The following is a 25,783-nucleotide window of genomic DNA, read 5'->3' as shown; positions in this document are numbered from 1 at the left end:
CACCTCTATAATGGTTATAATTATTAATGGTGCTTTGAATTGTTACTTCTCTCCTTCGTGAGGACTTATGCAGGGCTGTTCCTTAAGCACTCGAGATTTCCTACTCACTTTTCCTATCCACTCTCTACCCGGGAGCCACACATCTCTATTATGAATTGAAAGATGTGTGACTCCAATTCACTGCGGGTAGAGAGTGGGTAGGAAAAATGAGTAGGAAATCTTGGCTCTTGACAGTTGGCCCTACTCCACCAAACTCCAGGGCTGTGTTTGATTTGAAAGAAAATGTACTTAGGAAAACCTTTCCTTACCTTGCAAATCTTGCAAATTTGCAAGACAGCTGCAACTATATAAGACAGCAGCAAAATCTTGCAAATTTGCAACTCAGAGATTTTTTGTGTTCAATATTCAAGGTCGGACCTATCACCCATGAAATAAATTAAAAGAAGCTCATCCACTGCAACCATTTTTGCATCATTTTCTTGCATTAATTGATGAAACATGAATTTAGTTTAAGATTTAAGAGAGAGAATAGAGAGAGAGTTGAAGGACGGACAGACGGAGAGAATTTACACTTTGAAAACAGCTCAACTTCAAAACTTGCATTAGAATCTACAAGTTTTAAAACAGCTCAATTACACTTTCAAATGCATGAATGCGTTTATTTATCTACAACTTAAAAAACCCATCACATAGGTTGGACGTACGATGGAGTGATCATTACAGGCTTCTCTAGCGGTTGGCCGAAGTTACAAAAACAATGGTTATTGAAGATACAAAGTTCAGGATGAAGAAACTAAATAGAGAACCGGCGGAGAAACTCCGGCCGATGGATATTGAAGATCTAAGCTGGGCCTGTTTGGTCCAGGATTTGGAGATGGCGGAGATGGACGTGATGGACGACCTGATACGCTTCCCTCTTGGCTTATCACCTCAAAACCCCTGCATGGCTTACCTGCAATATGATTCAACAAGATGAAGTCAGGTCACAAGAAATCGACTATTTTTCTTATTTTGTCTGAAACCCATAATGGGACTTTGCTCGTTTCATGGCTGTTGATCGATAGTGGCATTATGTACAAAAACTGATGTATTCCCTCCATGTGATGATGAAAACCGTTGGATTGCAATCTTTTACTACTAGCAAACCATATATAGTCTAGAAATATCCAGGTATAGACATAGAATCGAATACAAATCAAAAAAAAAAGAAAAGAGATTCCAAACAGATATAAAGTAATTACCTGAAATTGGTCTAGCTTGGCAAAAAGTACTGGAAACTCCAAGAAAAATGAAGAGGGAAATGACAAAGAAATTCTTCAACTTCAAGGAGCTCTCCATGTTATCTGGTGGTTGCTAGTTTAATGAATGAAATGCCAATGTCATTAAGTATATTTATATAGACTCTTTATAATTTTATGGGTGCTCAAGTTTTTGTGGAAGATGGCAAGTAAAGCACGACAGAGATTGAGAATTGAACATGGACGAAGTCAAGACAGTAGAAGAAACCCAAGACCAACTCACTATTCCTGAACATTTCGCCTCTATCTGTCTGACTTGGATTTCATTCAAATCTTGAATCTTGATCAATATTGGCTGCTGAGCCTTTTATACAGTTCATGGGACGGCCAAATTGAAGAACATGGATTTGCAGAAGTACACGTTTACATACACGGTTTAGAGAGAGAGAGAGAATTTTGACCCAGATAGTTTTTTTTTTTTTTTCTCCTTGACCCCTTTTCTCCCCAAAGTGATGGTTAAGGCCTCAAGGGATTTGATTCCGCATCACTGCTGGAACAAACCAGCAGCTAATACACCAACGAGCCACCTCTTGGTTGAATTATATTTCAAGCTTTCATGGATGCCTCCTTTTCAGCAAGATCATTTACGTTGGAAAAAAAAAATTAGTAGTCTAGATTTTCAATACCTGTAAAATGGTGACGGACCATAACTTGCCACGTGGCATTTAATGACAGAATCAGGGCCCACGATGGAAATTAGCTGAGTCAAAAATCTATTGAAATATTGACGTCCTATATGTATGTAGATCTCTTTTTACATTTCAAGGGTGGAGGAAGTTCTATCGCAACTCTTGAAAAGATATACAGAAGAATAATCAAAGAACTAAGGGTCTGTTTGGCTTGTAGTTGGAATCAGAATTGAAATTCTCTTTCCTTCATATGTTTGGTTCAGATGGGAATTGGAATCCATTGGAATGGATTTTCATTTTTAAGGAAGTGGGAGGGAACGACCATTTCTTCAAACGGGTGAATGTCATTCCACTAAGAATGGGAATGGGATTTCAATTTCATGTAACTAAATGGTTGGAATCATTTCAATTCCAAACCCCTATTCCCACGAACCAAATGGACCCTAGTGTATCATTTATGAAGTAGAGAAGAACTCATGGCCAACAGAATTCTCACAACTCTAGTTCCTTGTTTTCTTGTTAACCATCTTCTGTAGTTAGCTTGCTATCAAATCCATCTGTATGTTAATTAGTAGATTCTGTTCATCATGATAGTACTTCAACATGAGGAAGCATATTTCTTAGCAGTGGTTTGGTTCACGGGAATAGAGATCTGGAATCGGAATCGGAATGGACCATTTCAATTCCAACTGTTTGGTTGAGCGGAATTGGAATCTCATTCTCATTCCTGGTGGAATGACATTCTCCCATTTGAGACCATTCTTACTCCATAGGGAATAAAGTCAAAATGATTTATTAACTTATAATTTGCAATTTACATATGTCCTTGAGAACCAAATCTGCTCTTTCCTTGATTACCATATGGAACAGAAGAAAAGAAAAGCAATTTTTTTATGATTTAGGCTGCATTTGGCATGGACTTATCTCCTTTTTACAATTAAAATGCCTCTATCAATACTAGATTTTTACTGCAAAAAGGAGATAAGTCCTTAAAATAAGAAATGCCAAATGCAGCCTAGATATGATCTTCCACCAAATTATAAAAATTGTAGCACTGAACAAAAGGCCAATTGCAAATGGATTGGTTTTATATCACATTTAATTGGAGCCAAGTTCAAATCAGATCTTATCCATGGATTTACATCAGTGTCTATCTGTGTCTCAACATTTTTTAATATGATGTGCCATTTAAAGTAGAATTAATAAAAGCATTGTATATGAAATAATGTTAATGGGTGGTTGAGGTTGAGATAGTTAAAAGTGTGGCTGAAAATGTCTACATTATTTTAAAGTGTTAATTTATATATTGGTAGGTGAGAATAATAGACATTACCAAAAAAAAAAAAGGGGGCGAGAAAAGGCTGAGGTCTTTACAAGCACATTCAACAGGATCCAGACCAAATCATGTTATCCTGGAATTGTCGGGATGCGCCACCTAGTTGTTTAACACTTCAAATATCTCCTCATATGGTCAAACCAGGATGTTCTCTTTCTTTGTGAAAGCAAATCCAAAAATATACTTAGAAAAGCTCATCAAAGTTTTGTTCTTTCTTTGGGTCAATCAGGGGGGTTGTAGTTAGGTTGGAGAAAGGGCATGAATGTGACTGTGATTATTGCAAATTCTAATATTATCCATACAAAAGCTATTGATTACTCTAGCTCCTTGATCTAACTAGGAATTTAATTATATGCGTCTATGGCCATCCACTCAAAGACAAAAGGAAGTGTGGGACTATTTAAAACATATCAGCAGTTCCATATCCAATCCTTGGTTCATGTGGCTGGGAAGTTTGGTGGTTTACATGCAAATCCAAAACAGATTCACCATTAATTTCAAAGATCTCTGATGTGTGAATACAGGGTGGCTGACATTGGCTTAATTCCATGGCCCTCCCTTCACTTGGTCAAATGGGCGAGAGGGTGATGAACTAGTCATCAAAAGACTCAATAGAGCTTTGTGTGTTCCTCTGAGTGGCTAATCAGATTTCCAAATTCATGGGTTCAGCACTTAGTAGTGGGCCGAAGTGACCATCTCCCAATTGTGCTCTGTACTGTTGCTCAACAGACTGATCACCGACCCAACCCACGTTTTTGACGACGGAGGATGGTTTTCCTATTCCAAAGTTGCAAAAGGGTTTAAAATATATTGTCCATGGGCTTAAGGCTCTTCTGAATAGGAGGTTGATCACCCAATCGTCCAAGCACATTTACCTCAAGGTCATGGGTTAGGTTCATGAAAGCCAAGGGGTTGTTTGGTATTGATGGCGTTTATAAGATAAATGTTTTGTGCGATTTTATTTTGAAAAATGAGAGAAAATCTGGTTTAAATGTTTTGTATGATTTTTTTTATGCCTCGGAGCCATTAGGCGCCACTAGACCCATTAGGTGCTATATAAGCCAAACAGTGAAAAATTGGTCATGAATTTTGACGTTTTTCTAATAAACGATTCACACGATTTTGGAGAGAGTTATTTATCAAATAAACGGCTCAAGCAAATAATTTTTTAACCGTTTTTTTGTTAAATGCATTTACAATGCTGAGCTGGCACCGTTTCTTGAAAAGCTACATTAATGCCAAATACCATCCAAATGTGTGTGTAGGAGTGTAGGTTTCAAAAACCTGAAAATTGCCAACAAATGTCTTGCAATGAAACTCACTTATTGGCATTTCTTGAAGGAGAGTGAGTTTATGGGCACGCATTTAAGAGCAAAATACTTGGTACACGGTTCCCATTAGGGGGCAATGGAGGGAAGCAAGGAAGTCAGCCATTTGGTGGAGTAGTTATGTTCATTATGTTGAAGTCATGGCCAAAGCTATGAATTTGACTCGTAATGATCCTGTTTTATGTTGAAGCTATGGCCTTTTGTGAAGGAATTAAGTTCATTATTGATCTAGGAAACCAAAATTTACACATATAGAAGGAGATGCGCAAAAGATTGTGTCCATCCTTTTGAGCCTTTCCTTTGTGGTTCCTTGACAAATCTTCCACATGATAACCAATACGAGGAGTCTCTTGTACAACTTTTCTCAACTTAGGGTCCGTTTGGTTTGCAGTTAGAATTAGAATGTAAATCGAAATCAAAATCCTTCGGAATCGGAATCGGAATAGTCTATTCTCAAAAATCTGTTTAGTTCAGACAGGAATGGAAATGGGAATTAAAATCAGCAGGAATGGGATTTCATTCCCAAGGGAGGGGCAGGGAATGGCCATTCCCTCAAATGGGGGAGTGCCATTCCAGTAGAAATGGGAATGAAATTCTGATTCCGCCCAACTAAACAGTTGGAATCGGAATAGCCCATTCCGATTCTGATTCCAGACCCCTGTTCGTGGGTACCAAACGGGGCCTTAAAAAAATATTGGGGGAAGGGGAGTTTTAAGAATAGTTTTATTAGAGAGTAATGATGGATTTTATTAAAGAAAATTAAGACCTAAGAGGCTTTTTATAATGATTTCTTAGACTTTTTATAATTTAATTTAAAAATAAATAACCACATGTGCAAAAGAGAGAAGTAAAAAAGTGTATTTGTGCTTTGTAGTGAGAGGACCCCTCACCTCCCCTCTTTGATATAGATAAGTGATAATCTAGACCAAATACCCTATTTTTGAATATAATCCCTCTATATATATGTTCAATGATTTTAAGGGTATAACAACCCATGTTTTTAAGCCAACTCGATGGACAAAAGGTTCAAATTTTGAGGCCCTAATTAAATAACAAAATTATTATACTAAATAGATAAAAATACAAAAGATAATAGAAAATACAGAATTGTAAAATTAAGTGTATTTGTAGTCTTTGTCTTCTCCTAGATTCACTCTTCTTCTTGGCAAGTTGACAGTATCATCTCCCCCATCACCTTGAGGGGGTTATCAAGGATACTAACAATAAAGGGCATGTAACTGTACAAAGTGATGAGCATGACCCCTGACCCCCAACATGTGTGTAACAAGTATAGAGGTGTAAATCAGGCTGTACTGGGCCAGCATGGCATGGCCCATGCAAAGAGTGGATTGTGTCGTGCCGATACGTGGGCCGAGTCAGGCTGTTCTTCCTTCCCCTAGGATAAGTTGGGGGTCCACCCAACATGGCCCATGGCCCAAGCCCATGCGGGCCCATGCTGGACCACAAGTTTGGGCCGAGTGGGTTATTGGCTGCAAGCCATGCTGTGAGCCTGAGTCGTGTCAAGCCTCAACCGAACCGGGCCAGAAAGGCCTAAACATTTTTTTTTTTTTTGCTAACTTGCCTTTGGGTTTTGCCCACTTTGGGAACAAATTTAAAAAATAAAAAATCTAACAACGAAATGAAAAAATACTTACTAAAATACAAAATGGACAACAAATTGCAAAAAAATAGGAATTTTAGTTCATGTAAAATATAAAAAAAATACAATTTGAAAATAAAAAGTTACATTGTTGAAAAAATAACAAATAATTTAAATAAAATTGAAAAAATTACTCAATCCCCTTGATGTTACTCATATGCTTCATCAGGTGTAGTAGTGCCATGCCTTTCTTTGTCTTGTAATTTATCCTCAACATTCAACATATCTTTAAAGTAAATGTCTTTTTCTTATTTCTCATGGAGGAGCAAATGTCTGGCCAAGTGGCTAGTACCACCCTTACTACTGAAGTTAAAGCCAATCCTACATTTTTGCAAACGGCTCTTTTCCCCTTCCCCTCAACTTCCTATATTTTAAATATTTTTCAAATTTGGCTAGCGAACTTACCGTTGGAGAATTGGTTTCAGGAGGAGGAGCCGACTATTATTTTTAATTCTAAAAAAATAAAAATTAATTTAATTACACTTACCGTGATGGTCCGATTATCAATTCAGAATCTCAACTTGATTTTAACAGTTGAAGCCTCTCAAAGCCTCCTAAATGGCTAAATTGTTTAGTGCCTAACTACCGAAGTATATGACAATATGAAACTGTATGAGAATTGAGATGAGAGACTGAGAGTATGAGAATTAAGAAGAGAATTACAACGCTCTAGATAATTCTCGTCGCTTGAGAATCTTTGAATTTAATCTAAGTTTTTCTCTGTTTTTTGCTCTGATTATTGCATGCCTCATTTCCACTGTTTTCTGCTCTGTTTATTGCATGACTCATTTCCACCGTTCCAAGTTTCAAAGTATTAGTACAGAAAAAGAAATTCAGAGAACGATAAAATTTACAAAGAAGAAAAAAAAATACCTTGAATATAAGGTCCCAAAAACACATGTTGAAGAAATGAGCAAAAAAATCGCAAGGATCAGAATATTAAACAAGAGAAAAAGGAAAGGCTGTAAGATAATGGGATTGTCTTATCTAGGGAATTGCACATTTCAGCGAATGCATGGTGTTTGGGAGAGAGAGATTTTAGGGTAGCAAGCATTAAACAAATCCAACACAAGACGAGTTGATTTCCATCAGGGAGGATGGCGATCCACCAAAAATTCTTTCCTTTTCTATGGCTTATCAGTTGACGACTGAAATATCGTCCTTAGGAGTGTTGAGAGAGAGAGAGAGATTGGATGTTGCTGCTTTTGTCGGTCATCAAAGACAGTGGACAACAAGGTTAAGCCTAAAATCTTTAACAGAAGGGAAATTGTTTAAAACTCACCTTGAATTTTCAGCATTTCTCTTAAATTCACCACAATTTTTCAAAATGTCTAAAACGCACCATGCCACTAACTTGATGTTAAACAAAGTAATGGGTGTTAATATATTACCATTTTAACCTTCATAGAAAAAATATAAAATATATACATATATTTTAATAATTAGACATGAAAAACAAAAAAAAAGTTCAAAAAATATTTTCAAATATAAAATACAGAAAAACACAGAAATTTCAAAAAATATAAAAAATTATAGAAATTGCAAACAAAATAAAAAATTATTTTCAAATTATAGAAACTATAGAAATTGAAAAACAAAATCAGAAAATAAAATTGTAGAAAAAAACACCAAAAATTATAAAAAAACACAGAAATTGCAAATAAATAACAAAAAATAGAAAAAATTATAGATTGTAGAAAATAGAAAAAATGTAAAAAAACAGAAATTATAAAAATATATTGGAAATTATAACAAAACACTAAAAATGCAAAAAAAAACATGAAAATTAAAAACTAAAAGACCCTTTTCCTCTAAGTCGCCATCCAAGGGTAATTTGGTCATAAAAATTGTTATTTATGCTGATGTCAAGGTTCAAAGTATTGACATGTATCAGCCCGTATTGGCCGATACATATTGTTCTGGGACCTCCCCGATACACCCCTACAGTGGGTGTATTGAGGTTCTGACCGGTTCAGGGGATGGAGGAGCCTTAAACCGGCCCCCCTAAACTGGTTTCAAAATAAATAAAAAAAAGTATAAAAAACAGTACCGATATCGCCCAATACACCCCTACTGGCGTATCAGGTGTATCAATATTTTGAACCTTGGCTGATGTTGACACCTCTGTTAAGAAGTATTAACGATGCATTAATAGAAGATAAGTTTTAAAAATTAAAAACTGGCATGGTGAGTTTTAGACATTTTGAAAAGTTGTGGTGAGTTCAAGAAAAATGCTAAAAACTCATGGTGAGTTTTAGACAATTTCCCTTAACAGTAAATAACAAACACTAAATCTCACTAAAAGATTTTAAATGACATGACACTCTCTGATTGGTCGGTCCATGTAAAAGGCGGATATTAGGACACTTATTTCTTGATCCTACTACCCATTGCTACTGGATCATCATTTTCCCTTGCCCAGTTGGGTTACTTCCGAAATTACAAACCATCCAGCATGCATTGTAGGAATTGGAAGAAACAAGGTGGTCAGACTATGGCATTGTAAGCATAAAAGATCAATAAGTTAAAAGCTTAAAGGACTGAAGATATATTTACAATTTTCTAGTTAGATGAAGAGTAGCTTATTATATACAGGGAAATAGAGAAACTTGAAGACCAGATTGATCAGCTGTACAGAAAAGGATTGAATTCAACCTCCACTCCGATCATCAAAACAAGAGTCTATCTTTACCACGATATATACGATATGTACACTTGGTTTCTTCCATCATGTCTGTCTGCCCGCAGCAAGATCAGGAAGGAGGTGATGAATGAATAGTGGTGTCAGGTAACATAGCTACTGTCACTATGGAGTATTCACAGCCAATAGGGAGCCCGTATGGGTTTGCTGTAGACACAGTCCCCAGAGTTGTCAACCGATGAGCCCCCGTATCGGAATTCAGGTTATCTATTTGATTGCCAGCATGCTCAGACCGAACAGGTGGTGGCCTCACCATTTGCCGTTCTATATGTACAATCTGCCCAATTATGTAACCGGGTTTGTTTGGGAGGTGCCCCGCAAACAAGGCCACAGATTCTGCCGAGAGATAGTAGTTAGAACAGTACCGATTAATTGCCTCGTAATGCCCATTGTCATTGAGGACAAATGCAGCAATCTCATGGACTTCTAAACGACCAAATGATATCTTCTCCTTGTTGGCCTGCGACAGATGAACAAAACTGTAAGGATAATAAGCAAGATGGATATAAATGAGCTGTATGATAATGGTCCTTGGTTGGGAGTCACCTTACATGTATGACAAACAGGTCCAAAATATGAAGCCAACTATGTTGTATGGAGCAGAGTGTTGGACAGTCAAAAATCATATGCAAAAAAAACAAGTGTAGAAGAGATGCATATTCTGCGATGGATGAATGGAAAAACTAAAAAGGATAAAATCAAAAATGAAGTCATTTATAGGAACTAGGAATAACTCCACTAGGTGATAAATTGAGAGAAAGTGTGGACTCATATGGTGTGGTCACATGCATAGAAGACCATCAATAGCACCTGTAACCGTAAGAAGTGATTTTTTGTAAGTTCAAGGCACAAACACACTAGAAGAGCAGCTAGGGGTAGACCAAAAAGGACATAGGTGGTAGTAAGAAATGAGTTAAGCGCCAATAATATAATGATGGATATGGCATTAAACAGAACAGAATGACAAAAACAGGATTTATGTAGCCAGACCCCATACCCCATATAGTTGGGATAAAGCTTGGATATGATGATGATGTCAAATAGGAAATTCAACTCCAACTCCAGCCCCTGATGTTTATGCCATGTATGCATTGCAAAGCTCAACCATGATGCAACCTACCATCTACTGATTCTCATCGATAACTAGAAAGAATAAAGCTATATGCTTTCAGTCGAATAAGATTGGCATCTTGCAACAAGCAGGCCATCCCCATGCTCACAAAATAGATAAGTAAATAAAATACCAATAGCCTATTTTTAACAGTTCAAATGTAAACATGGTTATATCTAACAGTAGTTTTTTAAATATCTCTAATAGTAGCCATTGACAAAATACTACCAACTTTCCTCATCCTCATAAATGAAGTGGTAAATAAAGTCAACATTCACTCACCCAACAGGAGCCACACAAACTTAACTAGCAAGATCAAATGACTTGGTGGTTCACCATTAAAACATGGTGAAAAACTTCATGGAGCATAGATTACCACATATTCATCCTGTCATATCACAACCAGAAAATGGTTAAAGCAACAAGCGCTGTTTAAGAACTGACCTGTTTCTCGAGTTGATGCTTCGCATATAGGCTTTTGACCAAGTCTTTCTTTTCTTCCAACTCCTTCGCTAGGAGCCCATGTGCAGCTTCAGCCCTTGAGCATCTCTCTAGAAGCTCTGCACGGTGCCGAGACAGAAAACCAACTTTGTCTGCAAGAACTCGGACACAGTTCCGAAACTCCACAGAACCATCATCCTCATTGTCATTAATGGAGCTGAAAACAAAAAGCAACCAATACATTGAAACAGCAGTATATGCACCCCAAGCAAAAATGATTTACCTTTACTGGTACAGAGCAATAAATAGAACATATGAAATCAATTATCACTGGTTCCAAACTGAAGGTAAAAGGAAGCTTAATGCAGGAAAAAATAACAGACTGATTCAGATTCTATGCAGTTCCTTTTTATCAGAATTCATATTCTATGCAATTGCTTGGCTAAGAAGACTATCTGGTCAAGGAGCACCTGTGCCGTGTGTATCAAACACAGCACAATACATCTATGACCCATATGCCACCCAAATTTCCCATAATAAGATCACAAGTATACAAGTTAGATTTTGGAAGGGAATTTTAATATTAATAATCCATATAAATTACTGTAGACAAAAAGTACCAAAACATAATGCCAATATTTGACAGGAGGGCTTAACAACTTACTTGGCCAAAGAAAGAGCCAAAGCACGCAAGGAATCAGCAAAATTTGCCACTCCACCTGAGGCAGTGACGCAACTACGTAGTCGCTCAAAAAGGCTGCGCATTTTGACAGCTGAGGCCCGAAGAGCACTATATTCTGAGGCCCTTCTATCAGCAGCACAGAGATGTGTATGTGCTTCCTCTCTTGCTTCATGCAGGCAATTCTCCAAGTGAGCACAATTCATCTGTTCAAAGTAAACAAATACATTAGCTGTATTGAAGTACATGCTTTAAAAACAAGAATATTGTGGAGGTATGAAGGTATCCTTCTCACAATTTTGAAAGAAGCCTATAGATGGATAAAAAAGGCATATTTTATACAAGTGGTAATTGGTGCTGAATTATTATATCACAAAACATGGAACATAAACCCAGTGTCTTAAAAGCACAAGGGGGCTTTTGTGTCCATGGAGCAAGGCACGAAATCAGATTTGAGCCTCACAAAACTGTCCTCATACCATCCTCACAGCCCCTTGCAGCTGTGCATTGGGATTTGGGAATATCTCCCACGAATAAAAACATACAAGTATGGAGATGTTTCCAATGCACAGCAGCAAAAGGCTGTAAGGACGGTTCGAAAGGATTGAATCCGATTTTGCAAGGAACATGCCTTTTTGAAAGAAGGCACAAAGTTTAAAAAAATCAAAATAACATTTAAAATAATATTTAATTCAAAAAAATGCAAACTTAAATATTGAAATAAACTATATGTTTTAAAAAGCCTATTGACACATATTTAAACACACACAATATATATATAATATATAAAGCACATCCGAAGTGAAAATATAGAAATAGAATCAAACATAACATATAAAACATATACAAACCACTCAACAATTCAAGCATGTGAAACTTTATCTGTTTATTTCTCTTCCAATTGCATTACTTCAGGTAGCTAACATAATGTTTAACATCTTGCATTCCAATTTCTCTGAGATCGGCCCTCCGCTCTATACCAAGCCTCTTGAAGCAAGCTCAAACAAGTTCTTGTGAGGGTCCTAAATTCTTGGTTCATATACAAAGAGATTGATTTTGTGATTTTAGATGCAGTTTATTATACACCCTCGCATGAACTTGGACTTGCCTCAAGGAGCTTGGCTGGGGGTTTGGGGGTGGAACCCCTGACCTAGCCACTATGCTTGAAAAGGTGCATAACTGGGCTGAGACAAGATTCAAAGTATCGATACGTATCGGCCCGTATCGTGCCAGTAGCTTCCCAATACTCCCCTACAGGGGTTGTATCGGGTCAGACCACGGTTCAGAGGGTAGCCAGGGCTTAAACCGACCCCCTCTGAACCAGTTTTGAAAAAATAAATAAATAAAAACATAAAAAAAGTACCGATACAGGCCGATACGCCCTACCGGTGGGCGTATCGGCCTGTGTCAATATACTTTGAACCTTGGGCTGAGACACATGCCCAGGCACAGTTGAGCATCATGCCAAAGTTTCCCTAATTTGGTTGAGGCATTGTACAACATGCCAAAAACTGCTCCCCACTCTCTAGTTCCTTTTAATAACGTTAGCAAAACAACCATCAATAGTGAGAGAAGAGGTTTGATTCTACACTCCTACTTTGCAACGTGGGTACCCAACATGAGCCCCCATGAAATGGGCTCTTACCTCCATTTCTGATAAGTCCACATTCCCACTGGTACTGAAGGCTCTATAGAATCAAACCAATAAAATCAAACCTAACATATAAAACATATTCACAAATGTAGAACTCTTAAATCTCTTTATTTGTTTCCTAATTGCATTACTTCAAATAGCTAATGTCAAAAATTTTGCATTCCTGATTCTATGAGCCACCTTTGTACCAAGCTCCTTAAGGCTTCAAATATCTTGTATTAGGATGAATGAATGAACAACATTAGCAAAAAGGGGGTTATACTCTATGGATATGTCTTTGAACTCCTCAATGGACAATATCCAAGAGCTGCGGAGGTAATGGAACATAGCCCTTCGAGGCGTCAAAGGACAACTCTTTAATTTCCTTTTTGATTACTAAATAATTTATTTTGATAGGTAATTAAAACTTTATTGAATATAAAAATGTGAACACCCAATAATATTCATGGAGAAACAAGCCCATTAGCCCAAAAGCCCTTAACTGCATATAATAGTCCTCTCTATACACCCTACCCCATTAATATGGCATTGCTGAGTGTAAGTACTATCCTACCCTTTAGTACTCCCAACCTTGCCAAGGAACCTGCAATCTCATTTGATCATCTCCTAATCCAATGGAACAAGAAGTTCCCTGTGGCTATAAGAGATCTGGCTGGCTTCATTAATTAATGCCAATATGTCCATGCACTTGTTAATTCTCCTTTCATCCTGCCTAAAAAAGCCTCTGAATCCCCTTCTGCCCTTCTACTTCCACCCTATCAAAACTAAGATCCTTAGCCAACTTTAAGTCCTTGCAAGGAAAGAAACTGAGCTATTATGGAATCCCCACAATCCATTGGACCACAAATGACATGGGATCACAACAACATGATTCCTGAGCAGTCAACCAACACCACATTGTCCCAGATTACCCAAAGGGAGAACCAGTGTTGGGCCATAACAGTCCTCAAATCATAAGATCAAGCCACAGCAACCCAAGTTTCAGCTAATGTCATTCATAGAGAAAATTCTTCAAGCTAATGTCACTCTAATAGTGACAAGGTAAATCATGGACCATATCTTCTGTTTATTTGAAAAAACTGGCTTCCTCCCATATCATTCATGGCACTGCAGTCCTAAGACTTCAGATATTTGTTCCTCTTTTGGTTGGAAGAGAGAACCAATTTGGGTCAAATAGTTGTTTTGTATTCTATGCTGACTTCCATCCAACACCAAACAAGGCCAAGAAGTGCTCAAGTCCTTGAAACAGAACTACAGGAAATAAATAGGTATTGAATTGTTTCTCCATGAGATTTGGAAAAACAACACTTATGTAGCAAAGGGTCTAATTTAGTTGCTGGAAACACGTTACACATGTCAATTTTCTTATGGAACACCTTCAAAGTTCTAACTGAAAGCCATAATTTTTGGTGGGATAGGGCCTAAAGAAGTTGAATTTACCAAAACTAAAACCAATGGGAAGAATTCCGGGGCAAATGGTGACAAAAAGTTGGGAACATAACTTCTTTTATAAGCAGAACCAAGCATAACAACATGATTGCCCCATATTAATTAACATAAGCATTTGCCATGGAGATCCTATTTTCTGGGAAACCATGTTCTCCCAAATTATTCAAGGATGAAAGAAGAATGAGGCCCAAAAGTTTTTAAACTAACCACCGATAATTGATGGTATCCTTGATCAAAATGACTACTTTTAGCATAGGAGACAAGACTACCTTCTAACCTACCAAAGGAATATGAAATTACTCCTAACACTGACCTATTCATCACATTTTTCTAAATAAACATGAAACATGAAATATTAAGGGTATTAAATAAAAGTCACATAATTAGCAAAATCCTCTAATTGCTATGAACACAACAGTCAATTTCATCTCTACAAATGAATTAGGGAAAGGATTCCAGAGATACCATTTTAAAGAATATGATTAGAAACCCAAAAAAAATTATTTAAAAGTCGCTAAATATTATTAAGGGCCAGTACATAAGAGATTTGGAAATGATAATATTATTTAAAAGTCATCAACAGTAAATAAAGAAACAGATTAATTATTAAATCTCCTACCACATCATTCCATCTAAAGTTAGTGTAAAACAATGAAAATCACAAAATAACCAAGTCCATAAATTTTACAATAACATACACTGAATAAATGAACAAAATAAACGAAGTCAATCTTACAGAATGGAAACATCCTCAGATTCATGATACTGAAAAAATGTGCAATTTCAGGAAATGGAAAGGAAATGCATGCCATATTAAAGTACCTGAGATTCATCAAGGAGTTTCCGGCTCATTTCCAACTCTCTCCTGAGGTTGTCAACATCCTCCATTGCATCTTTGAGCTTGGTTTCAGTTTCACTCAGCTGGTTAGACTTGTCTGCAAGTGCACTTTGCAGTTCCAAGACAAAATCATCCTTAAGTTTAGAATCTGTATCCACTCCTCCAGTTTCACAATGTAACATGTTCTGAGGCTCTAACGTGGTCTCAGCAGTGGAGCTATTAGATAAAGCCAAACCCAATTGTTCTGCCATCTTCTCTTGCCTGGATTTATCACCCACTTGCAGCTCATCCCGATGTGGTTCCAGCATTGATGAATCCAACTGCTGATTTATCATTCCAGAGGAATCTGACATATTTTCATCCACCCCTTCTCGAGCTTTGCCTGGCTGACTGGAAAACTGTCCTAGTTTTGCATCCAATGAAGCAGATGTGCTGGAAAGCTCATCCATGGGTTCAGTAGAGATGTAAGGCATGTGAGCTTCCACATCTCCTGATATTTCTGACTTGCACTCATCAGTTTTAACAGCTGAATGGACAAACTCAGAAACATCCTTACCACCTGAAAGCTTGTGTTCTTGCAAATACTGTTCAGATAATCTCTGCTCCAGCTCTTTAATGCGTTTCTCGTATGACAGACATTGCATCTGTTTCATCTTTAGCATAGACTGAAGATGTTTTCCATATTCATCTTTCAGATGTAGAGCTTCAGCTGTCTTCTCTGCTGCATTCTTCAGTAAACTATCCAGCTTACTATCATCTAGTGACTCATACTCAAGTTCAGGACTGAATGAACAAATTACTGCTATTGCAGAAGCAAGTTCAGCTTTTAGCCTTGCATTCTCTACCTCCATCTTGCTTGTTCCAGCAATCTCTACTGAATCACAACCTTCAAGTAACTCTTCAGAGTCATATTTCTCAGAGAGTTCCACAGAATCATCTTCTGCTTCAGCCAACTGAGAACTGTCATTTGATATGGAAAATGACCCTTTTGATGATCCTTGTTTCTCACCTTTAAGATGAATGTTTACCAAATAATCGGGGGCATAACGATCAAGATCAGCAATATCAACATCTATCAAATTAGAGTCAAAAGGAGCAATATTAACATCACATTGATTGGGAGTATCAAATAATCCCATAGATACTAATATATCACGAGGAATATAAACGCTCTGTGCTTTCAAGAACTGCTCCCGTCTTCTGACCTCAACTTCCCTCTTTGTTGCAAGCCTTTCTGCCAATTGTCCAGCCATGCCCATGTACAACTTCATTGAAGCCTTCCTTCTTACTACTTCTGCAAGGCAAGCTCTGTATGCAGGACCAATTCCACGGACCAATTTTATATCTTCAAAGAGATCATCTTGGCGCACCATTGCCTCTTTAAAAGCTGGAAACTGTAGCCGAATGTCTCTAATGAAGAATTGAACATATGCAACCTTTTGCATGAAACTATGCACAAAGTGGTTCATTTCATTCTTCTTATCTTTACAGATATTAAGCAGCTTGGAAATTGATCGATCACAAGACAGCATCTTGGGTAGGTGATGCTTGTCATGACCATCATACATGGGGCCAAGGGCTGAAACTGCATCATGAGGGCGGAGTGAAGCAGACAATTGGCAGCTCAGACAATCATCCACCAACTTCTTTACAGTGTTGACATCTTTGCTGCATGGAAATAAAAAATGAATTTCAGCCAAAAGGGAAGATAAAAATATTAACATTACCAAATACATAGAATGAATTATAGAATAAGACACCCAATATCAATATGGGGCTAGAGAATTTCCAGGATGGAAAATTGATACAAGCATTAAAACCTGTGAACTCTCAAAACATTGCTGCAAGACTCCTAAAGAATCATAAAAACTTCTTCAGTCTCTTGGACATAAAATGACAGAAGGTTTCGTTGCAGTCATTGACACCCAAAACAAGAAAGAAATGGAGGGGGGGTGGAACCAGCATGCTGGGCACAAGAAAACCATGCGCCAAGAAGCAAGGTCTAAAAATCATTCTCTAAGACTTATCTTTTGAGAACAAAAAAAGAAAGGTACCGATGAAGCCAGTTTTGGTAAAAAAACATGAAAGCAAAAGTCAATCAGTCGATGCATAGAGTTGAAGCAGGATGCACTAAGAAAAAGTAGGAAGAATTACCAAACAGAAAAAGAAGTAGGAAGAACATATTCTCAATAATGCTAGCAATTAGAATACATAAGTTTATGTGGTCTAATGGAAATAAATTCACCCCCAAAAGATATTACCAGCCCAAAGGATTCTTCAGAAAATGGTCCAAAAAATTATAACATCTAAGTTGGCTATGCCGCTATGGCAAGATAACGAACAACTCAGTACTACCAGAAAAGCATAAAAAATATATAGACATAAACCGAAATGGCATGCTCAGTTGTGGCATTCTCTTGTCATAAACAAGTTTAGATGTGCCCGTAATAAGGGCCAAAATGCTATTTTGGTATGCATAGAACTCCCAACTGGCAATTGGCATTTGATAGCTCATTAAAGCAAGGCTATTTTTTTCTGGAAATTGGAAATTGGAATTTGGTGGTAAACTAACTTCAATTAAAAGCATTCTGTCATCTCTTCCAACTTATTGCTTGTCTCTTTGTCCCATTTCAACAAAGGTAGTTGGGTTACTTGAGAAAAAAATTGAGGGATTTTTTTTATGAAAAGGGTAGATGGTCGTAGCTAAATATAGTTGGAGACAATTGAGCTTGGACCACAGGGTGGTAAACTCTTCTTATGGATGAGCACTATGGAAGGGAATTGGTAAGGCATATACTGATTTTATCAAAGGTGTCTGGTGTGAGGAGAGACCTCAAATGGAGCTATTTCCTCAGCTGCTTAACATTTCTCAGAATAGGGATGAGCTTGTGACTAATAATTATGAAATTTTAATGGCAGAGGAGGGCTTCTATTTAGAAGGCACCTCAATGATTGGAAGTTGGCTCCTATGTTTGAGTTAATGCGGAAGTTAAGCAAGGTGAAGATTGATCCATCACAGGCTGATAGGAGGGAACGGATTTGGGGAAATTCTGGGGTGTTTTTTACTAGATCCATCTATAAACAAACTGCTGGTTCTAATTTAACTCCTTTCCCAGCTTCAAAATTTTGGTTCTCAGCAGTTCTTTCTAAGGTGTCTCTTCTTATGTGGAAAGTTATCCTTAACAGATGATTAGCATTTTGTGTAATGAATGCATAGAAACTGTTTATCACTTATTTCTCCATTGTAGAGCCTTGGAGAACTGTGGGAGTGATTTTTAGGTGGAAGGGTGTATTCCAGAAACAATGGAAGCATTTTTTTCAACTGCTGGTAGTTGCAGGGCTTAAGAAAAGAAGAGGCACTAATATGGAAGATAGCCCCCCGAGCTGTGTTTTGGACCATAAGGTCTGAAAGAAATCCTAGGGGTTTTATAACAAGGGTGGAACCAAGGACATGTTGATTACTAAACTCAAAGGGAGGATGCTTTCATGGGTTGATCTGGTTAGGCCATTTAGGAGGAAACCTTGCCTCACTTTTTGATTTAAGTTCTCTTTTTGGAAAATCAATTGGATGCAATGGTTGTAAATTCCCAGTGTACAGTTCCTTGGCATACATGGTGTTTGTATATCCTTTTTGCTATTAATGAAATTTATGCTTTATCTTTTCCAAAACAAAAAAAAGTAATATTCTAAAACTGGTTGGAATGGAATATGCATCATGCATGTGGTTGAATGGACGATTCAAATATTCAAACATGCCCTGAACATTTTGCCCAGTTCATTTTAACTTATAAGCATTTGCAACTAGTGAAAGAACTTGTTGCAAGAGTTCCTGTACCAATGTTCTTGAAAATCCAAAGCAAAAGCCATATTGACCAACACTAGCAAATCAAGAAAAAGAAAAAGAAGAAAAACTGATCAAACAGAAAAAAGGAAGAAAAGGATGTTGGCCACAAAATAATAATGCACAATGATATCCATGAAATTGGTGCACAATAATGCACTCTGTGTATTTCCACAAATTGGTGCACTCTTTGTAAATTCAATGGTGAATCTTGTTACCACTTAATAGTTTCCTGTTCCTTCACTGCAGAGATTTGGGACTGGTTCTTCTCTTTGTTTGGGTGTAGGTGGAATGTGCCAATGGAGATTAAGATGTTGTTTGATTCATCAACTTTTGCTTGGCTGAAGAGAAGGGGAAGATTAATGTGGAGATGTACAAGAGCAGCAGTAATTTGGACCTTGTGGAAAAAAAGAAATGCTAGGATCTTCCAAGAGGAGAGAAACAAACACCAAGTTATAGACTGTGTAATGAATAGAGTTATACATTGGCTACTAACTTTGGATTTGTTTAGACAATACTCCTTTGATGACATTTGGAGGAACTGGTACTCGGTGGCTTCAAGATCAGTGCAGAAGGTTAAAACAAGGTTGGCTTGGGTACCTCCATTTGAAGATTTTTTGAAACTAAATTTTGATGGAAGTAGTCAAGGCAACAGGAAACCCAGGTCCTTCTGGAATTGGAGGGGCCGTAAGAGATAAGGAAGGAAATCTAATAGCACTCTATTCAGCACTGGTGGGGAATGGAGACTCATTGACAGCTGAGTTGTATGAGTTTTACAAGGTGTCCAGATAGCAAAAGAGATAATGTGGAGATCCCGGTGATAGAAGGGGACTCCAAGGTGGTGGTGAGCTGGATAAAGAATCCCGATTCAATGATATGGTGCTATAGAGATGAAATGAAGAAGTTCAAATGGCTAACACAACATATGAATCTGGTTATACAATGGGTGGGGAGGGAAGCTAAATTGTTTGGCTCATTCTTTAGCCAAGCAAGGGGTAATGAGGGATCAGTTGTTTTGGGCATAGTTGTAAATCTCTTGCTGCTTTTTTCTTTAAGTGTGAGGCTGCATGTCTCGCCTCTCCTTGGGATGCTTGTAACTGTTACTTATTATTTATGATACCAATGAAACTTTAACTTTATCCATCAAAAATATTAATAATAATGCACATTGTGAAAAGCATGAATATTCTGAAATACAATTATACAAAATCATAGTGCATATGCCTTGTACTCTGCATTATTGTTTTTTTTGGCTGTATATCCCTTGTGTACCATGCTCTCTTTTTTCTTATTATAATTAAATAATACCTTACCTTCTCATGAAAAAAAAAAGTTCTGAAGTAAAGAGTCATGGTGAATAGTCGGAACCACCTAAATTAGTTGAAAATTGAAAAGATTTAATTTACTTCAACAGTGAAAGAGAAAATATAGGAGAAGGGATCCTCAAATTGCAGCCTACATGAAACTCAGTGTAATTGAATAGGGCCTAATAAGTAAAACCTATAGACAAAGAGGCAAAAATTGCATACTCCCTCTCAGAATGTCCATCATTTCATTTTGTAAAAGAAGAACCAACTAGGCAACTACTTGAATTCCCTCAAAGTACCTACAAGCAAATCTATCTCGCTAGTGTAAGCTTTTGGAGGGTTAACCGGGGTCCCGGGCTAAAAATCTCAATGGACATTCTCTCTTGTTATACCTGTTTTATTTTTCGAATAAAATTCTACCATTATTCATCAAAAAAAAAAAACAATCCTGTTAGTCCATCTTTGTGTCCGTGTGCCACATCTCCTGTATTATCATGTCAGGTAATGCCCCAACAATGCAAAGTTGGCTAAGAAGAAGAAGATAAAAAATAGCTAACTCAATTAGGTCCATCTACAGGGTCCTTTTATCATGAACCATCTTTTCCCATGGAGATTGGTGCAAAGATAATCTTTACCAAAAGGCATTTAGGATCACTACATGCTGGCTTTGCAGCACAATTTCCACTGTCCCTGCATCTCCCATACCCTATGGTTTAAAGTGAAGATTGAGTTTCATGACCATCTATGGTAAACAGATACTCATGGCAGTTAGGAGGTTGCTTTGTTCTGTCTTCCTCCTCTCAATGGTTCTCAAGAAATTTACAATTGAACTTCACACACACACAGAAAGAAAAAGGGAAAAAAAGGTACGAGTAGAAAGTATCCATAAAGATTGACCCTTAAAGGACTTGTTTCCTTCTTTGTACTCCACTTCCTTGTACAAAAATAAGGTGATTTCGAGTTTCCTAGGACCTAATCCATTCTACTTCACCTTTGAATCACAATTGGGATTTTGGGTTCCGAAGGGGGTTGAGGGATGTAGCCACCTGTTTGTTAGAGGCTTAGAGATTCTCTTACTTCTGGATAAAGCCTGCCTAGAACCTTCTAAACCAGCCAGGAGAGTTTGGTTTGGTTTCCAAATCCTGACGGCTTCTTCTCTTGTGCCTCTTTTCATAAAGCTCTTTGCCAATCCTCTTTCTCTCTGTCTTTACCTTGGAAGGAAGTTTGGTTTCAGCCGATTCCCTCTAAAATTAAGGCTTCTGTTGGGAAGTGGTATATGGGAAAATTAACACTTTGGATTACTTGCAAAAGAAGAGGCCTTTTTTGTGTATTTCCCTGAATTGGTGCACCCTGTGTAAATCTGATGGTGAATCTTGCTATCAGCCTATCACTTGCTTATTTCCAGTTCATTTGCTGCAGAAATTTGGGAGTCGTTTTTCTCTTTGTTTGGGTGCAGGTAGTATGCCAATGCAGATTAAGATGTTGTTTGATCCATCTACCTTTACATGGCTGAAGAAAAGGGGAAGAATAACGTGGAGGTGTACTAGCAACAATTGTTTGAACATTATGGGAAGAAAGAAATGCCAGATTCTTCCAAGAGAAGGAGAGAAGTAAACAACAAATTATGGACTATGTAATGACTAGAACTATACATTGGCTACAAACTTTGGAACTGTTTAGATATTTCTCCTTTGATGACATTTGGAGGAATTGGTTTTTGGTGGCTTCTAGTTCAGTGCAAAAGACTAAAACATGGCTGATTTGGACACTGCCCGTGGAAGGCTTTAGGAAACTACACTTTGATGGGAGTAGTCAGGGCAACCCAGGCCTATCTGGAATTGGAGGGACCATAAGAGACAAGGATGGGAATTTGAGAGCACTCTACTTGGGACCAATGGAGAATGGAGACTCTTTAAGGGCTGAATTGTATGCAGTCGTACAAGATGTACAGATTGCAAGAGAGATAGTTTTGGAGTGTTTGGTGATAGAAGGGGACTCCAAGGTAGTGGTGGGTAGGCTTAGAGATCCAGATTCAGTGGTATGGTGCTATAGAAATGAAATGAAGAAATTCAAATGGGCAACACAACATATGAATTTGATTATACAATGGGTGGAAGGGAGGCTAATGCATTTGCTGACTTTCTAGCCAAGCAAGGAGCAACTAGGGATCAGTTGTATTGGACCCAATTGTAATCTTTGTGCTATTTTTTTTTTTTCTTTTAAAGTGTGAGGCTGCAGCCCGCACCTCCCCTTGGGATGCTTGTAACAGTCTTGATCTTTTTGTTGATAATGAATTTTTAATGAACTTTTATTTATCAAAAAAAAAAAGTATCCATAAAGAACTAGAGAATTAGAGCATATCTTTGGCTTTTGTCATGCCATCTTCTAGAGCCCTCGGGGTAGTGATTCAAATGGAAGGTTAACATGTTAGAATTCTAATCCCTAGTAGAAATAGGATTCAAGTCTAATTAATTTACATTTCAACCTTTATGGATTATTTGGGGTTTGCTAGAACTTGAAGGAGAGGGAAGGAAAAAGTACTTCAAATCAACTTTTTAAGTTCATGCAACATATATTTGTATACCAATATCCTAAAAAAGAGATAAATTTTGGTTACCCTAAAGTCCTAAACTGACAAACATGAGAAACAAGACAGATGCAGGTTTAAGATAAAAAAAAAACAAACACCAACCTCAGAGACTGCATTATACTCTTTTGCTCATGGGGATATCTCTGGTGGTCTTTGACTATCAATTCTAAGTCCCTAATTGCTGAAGAAGCCTTGCTAGAAAACAAATCTTCAACCCGCCGCTTCAATTCATTAAACATCTGCTTAAGTTGTGAAACCTTTGCCTCAAATTGCCTGTGAGAGCTGTTACAATTCTCTACCAATTTCCGTAAGTTTTCTTCCTTAACAAAATCAAGAAGGCATTTGCGGGTTTCTGTCTGCAGAGCTGGGTGAAGCTTGCAGGACCGCAGTTTCTCTATATCCCTCCCAAAAGTCATCAAAAGGTCCGAATGATACCGATGCTGTTGCAGGTAACACTTCATGAAGTCGGCATACATTTGGTGTATCATCCTATAGTAATGTTCCATGCTTCCAGTGGCAGTCTCCATAGCCCTCTCTTGCACTTTCTGCTCTCTCAGAAGCCTCTCACAAATCTCAAATTTCACCTGGGTACAAGTATAAATAGCATGCCCACGTTGGTAATGGTATCTGAATTGCCGCTCGTAAGAAGGCAAAGCTTTGACTGCAGGGTCTGTAGCATCATCCAGAGGGTGTAGGTCTTGCGAAGCCGATGGCAATGGCGGGTCAACAATCTCCGGGATATCAACCTGCTCTGATGGAGGAGGTGGTGAATCCGTTAACAGTCTTGCTCGGTTGTAGAGGAAGACCTCACGATCCTCGCAAGGGAGTTTGTATGCCGACAAGGGCCGTTGAGATTCAAGCTTCATGTCCAGACAGAGCAGAAGCTGATCATTTAAGTGAATACCTGCTACGCCTTCTATGTATCGCTGAACTGCCTCAACCGGCGTCGATTCATCACAGTCAAGCTCGAAAGTGTGTCCGTTCTCCGCAATATGAACGAGTAGCTTCCGTCCAGAGGCGAAATCCTCTGTAACACTCGAACTCATCTTATCCCTAGATCAAAATCTCCACCACAGTAACCAATTAAAAAACAATCAATTCTAAAATTTTTCAATCTTGCTCTCACTCTCCAATAGCCACACCCAAGCGACCCCCTCCACAATCCTCAAACCACACCAATGAAATTACCAGTTAAGAATCAAACAATACCACAATCAATTCAATTCAGCGATGCATAAACACGAATCACTTCACCACAGACAGAAAATCCACCACTAACATAAAAACCCCAAATTTGGCGAAAACCTGACCAACCAAGACCATGAGTATGCACAAAAACCCTAATTGTCACAAACCCATGGCAGAAACCTTCAACAAAACCCAAATTACCCAAATACCCACCAAAGATATGATCAATGTAACCCTAATACCTCACCCCCAACCACCGTTCCTCACATAACCCGGATCAATCACCTCCTAAACCTGCGTGAGCAACCCAATCGAGAACCCATGAACGAACAGGAAAAGCCAAGCAAGGAAATTTCTCGAACTGACACGCCAAGTCGCCAACCAACTACGAATCCAACTGGGAAAATTAAAAAGAAAATAAAAGGGAATCCCAGACAACGGAGTACTTCAACGACTGGCCAAGTTAATAAAAACCAGGAGAAGAAAGTCGATTACGTGTCCAGATAGAAGAGCGTGAACTCCCTTGAAGAAAAATCCTAATTTCAAGAATCTAGGCTTTGTAGCAGGATAAATGTTTCCTCTATTCTTCTTCTTCTCTTTTGGTATTTTTTAAGCACAGAGAACCTTCTGCGGCAAGTTACGACTTTTAGCAGAAGAGCTCTCCTTCAACAAGAAATTCAGAAAAACAGATAACCAGCTTTATATCCCTCTTTTCATTATTTATTATTAACTTAATTTTTTATTGAATTATTTTTTACTTCAACATCATTATTATTTACTTTTAAATAATTTAAAATAATTGTACCCTTTCTTTAATTAGTGGTCTCCCTTCTCTATGTGCATTAAAAAGATTAAAAGACTGAGAATTTATGGTGTGTGGGTCCTACAGATGTGATTGGCTGGTCTCAACCGTCCATGAAGTACGCTAGGCCGAAAATTATACAGTAGACAAAACCTTAGACTCAGATACTTGCACATGCAATAATACGAGTCCAGATCTCCCACGTCTTCTCACGTAACATCGCAACCACACATGGGGAAGATCTCATCGTCGTACGTAGGTGTTGTGGGTAAACGTGCAGAGTTCTTCTGGGCAGAAGATCCGGACTCCAATCACGCATGTTTAAGTGGGACCCACCATTTGATGCATCTCCCCTGAGAGACCCATTTGAGCCGGATTTGGTTTCATGAGGGGGGAAGGGCCCCACTGCTTCATGGATCTCATCTCATCTCATCTTAGATATCCATCGGGCAAATTATTGAGATGTGGATGTGGTGGATCCATTATTTCATTGGTGGCAATGGGTCTGGCATGTCGGTTCGGGTATGCAATAGGTTCCGAATAGGACCCTACTCACAAACAGTTAAGGTCCAGCAGTGTTAATCCTAACAAACTTGGGGTTCTGAACCCCAAACCCTAACCCTAATCCAACCTGACTTTAACCCTATCTAATCTACCGTAACCCTAATCTAACCTAAAATCCCTCAATCCTAACCCAATCCAATTCAGCTCAAGGTTTTCTTCAAGTTGGGCCCAACCCAACTTATTATTTTTCCCATCCTCTTAAAATCTTCTCAAATTTTCTTAAATCTTTGGACCAAGAGACTTAAAATCCAACTTTTAAGATCATATATTTACCATATTTTTATTGGTATTTGATTGTTTGGTACTTTTATTGGTTCTTTTACAGCTTTATTACAAAAGTGAAAATAGCAATGTTTTAATTGATTAA

The 25,783-nt window shown here is 38.0% G+C and overlaps 1 protein-coding gene and 1 long non-coding RNA gene across 2 annotated transcripts; both read right to left on the bottom strand.

Annotated features, from left to right (window-relative positions):
* Positions 1-450: 450 nt before the first annotated feature.
* Positions 451-1,558, bottom strand: LOC148789764 (uncharacterized). The gene is made up of 2 exons (XR_016079893.1): positions 1,242-1,558; positions 451-952 (listed from the first exon to the last, which is right to left on the bottom strand). It is a non-coding gene; the product is annotated as an uncharacterized LOC148789764 (long non-coding RNA).
* Positions 1,559-8,746: 7,188 nt separating this feature from the next.
* Positions 8,747-24,720, bottom strand: LOC104609184 (autophagy-like protein). The gene is made up of 5 exons (XM_010275428.3): positions 22,965-24,720; positions 15,109-16,792; positions 11,169-11,389; positions 10,508-10,721; positions 8,747-9,412 (listed from the first exon to the last, which is right to left on the bottom strand). Exons 1-5 carry the CDS (start codon positions 23,906-23,908, stop codon positions 9,005-9,007), a joined length of 3,471 nt encoding a protein of 1,156 aa, XP_010273730.1. The 5' UTR covers positions 23,909-24,720; the 3' UTR covers positions 8,747-9,004.
* Between the last annotated feature and the right edge of the window lie 1,063 nt (positions 24,721-25,783).

This window comes from Nelumbo nucifera, chromosome 8, assembly GCF_055504915.1.
Source record: "Nelumbo nucifera cultivar China Antique chromosome 8, China Antique-T2T, whole genome shotgun sequence".
Classification (NCBI taxonomy): domain Eukaryota; kingdom Viridiplantae; phylum Streptophyta; class Magnoliopsida; order Proteales; family Nelumbonaceae; genus Nelumbo; species Nelumbo nucifera.
Note: the sequence above shows the minus strand (reverse complement) of the source record. Positions and strands in the feature narration are given on the sequence as shown.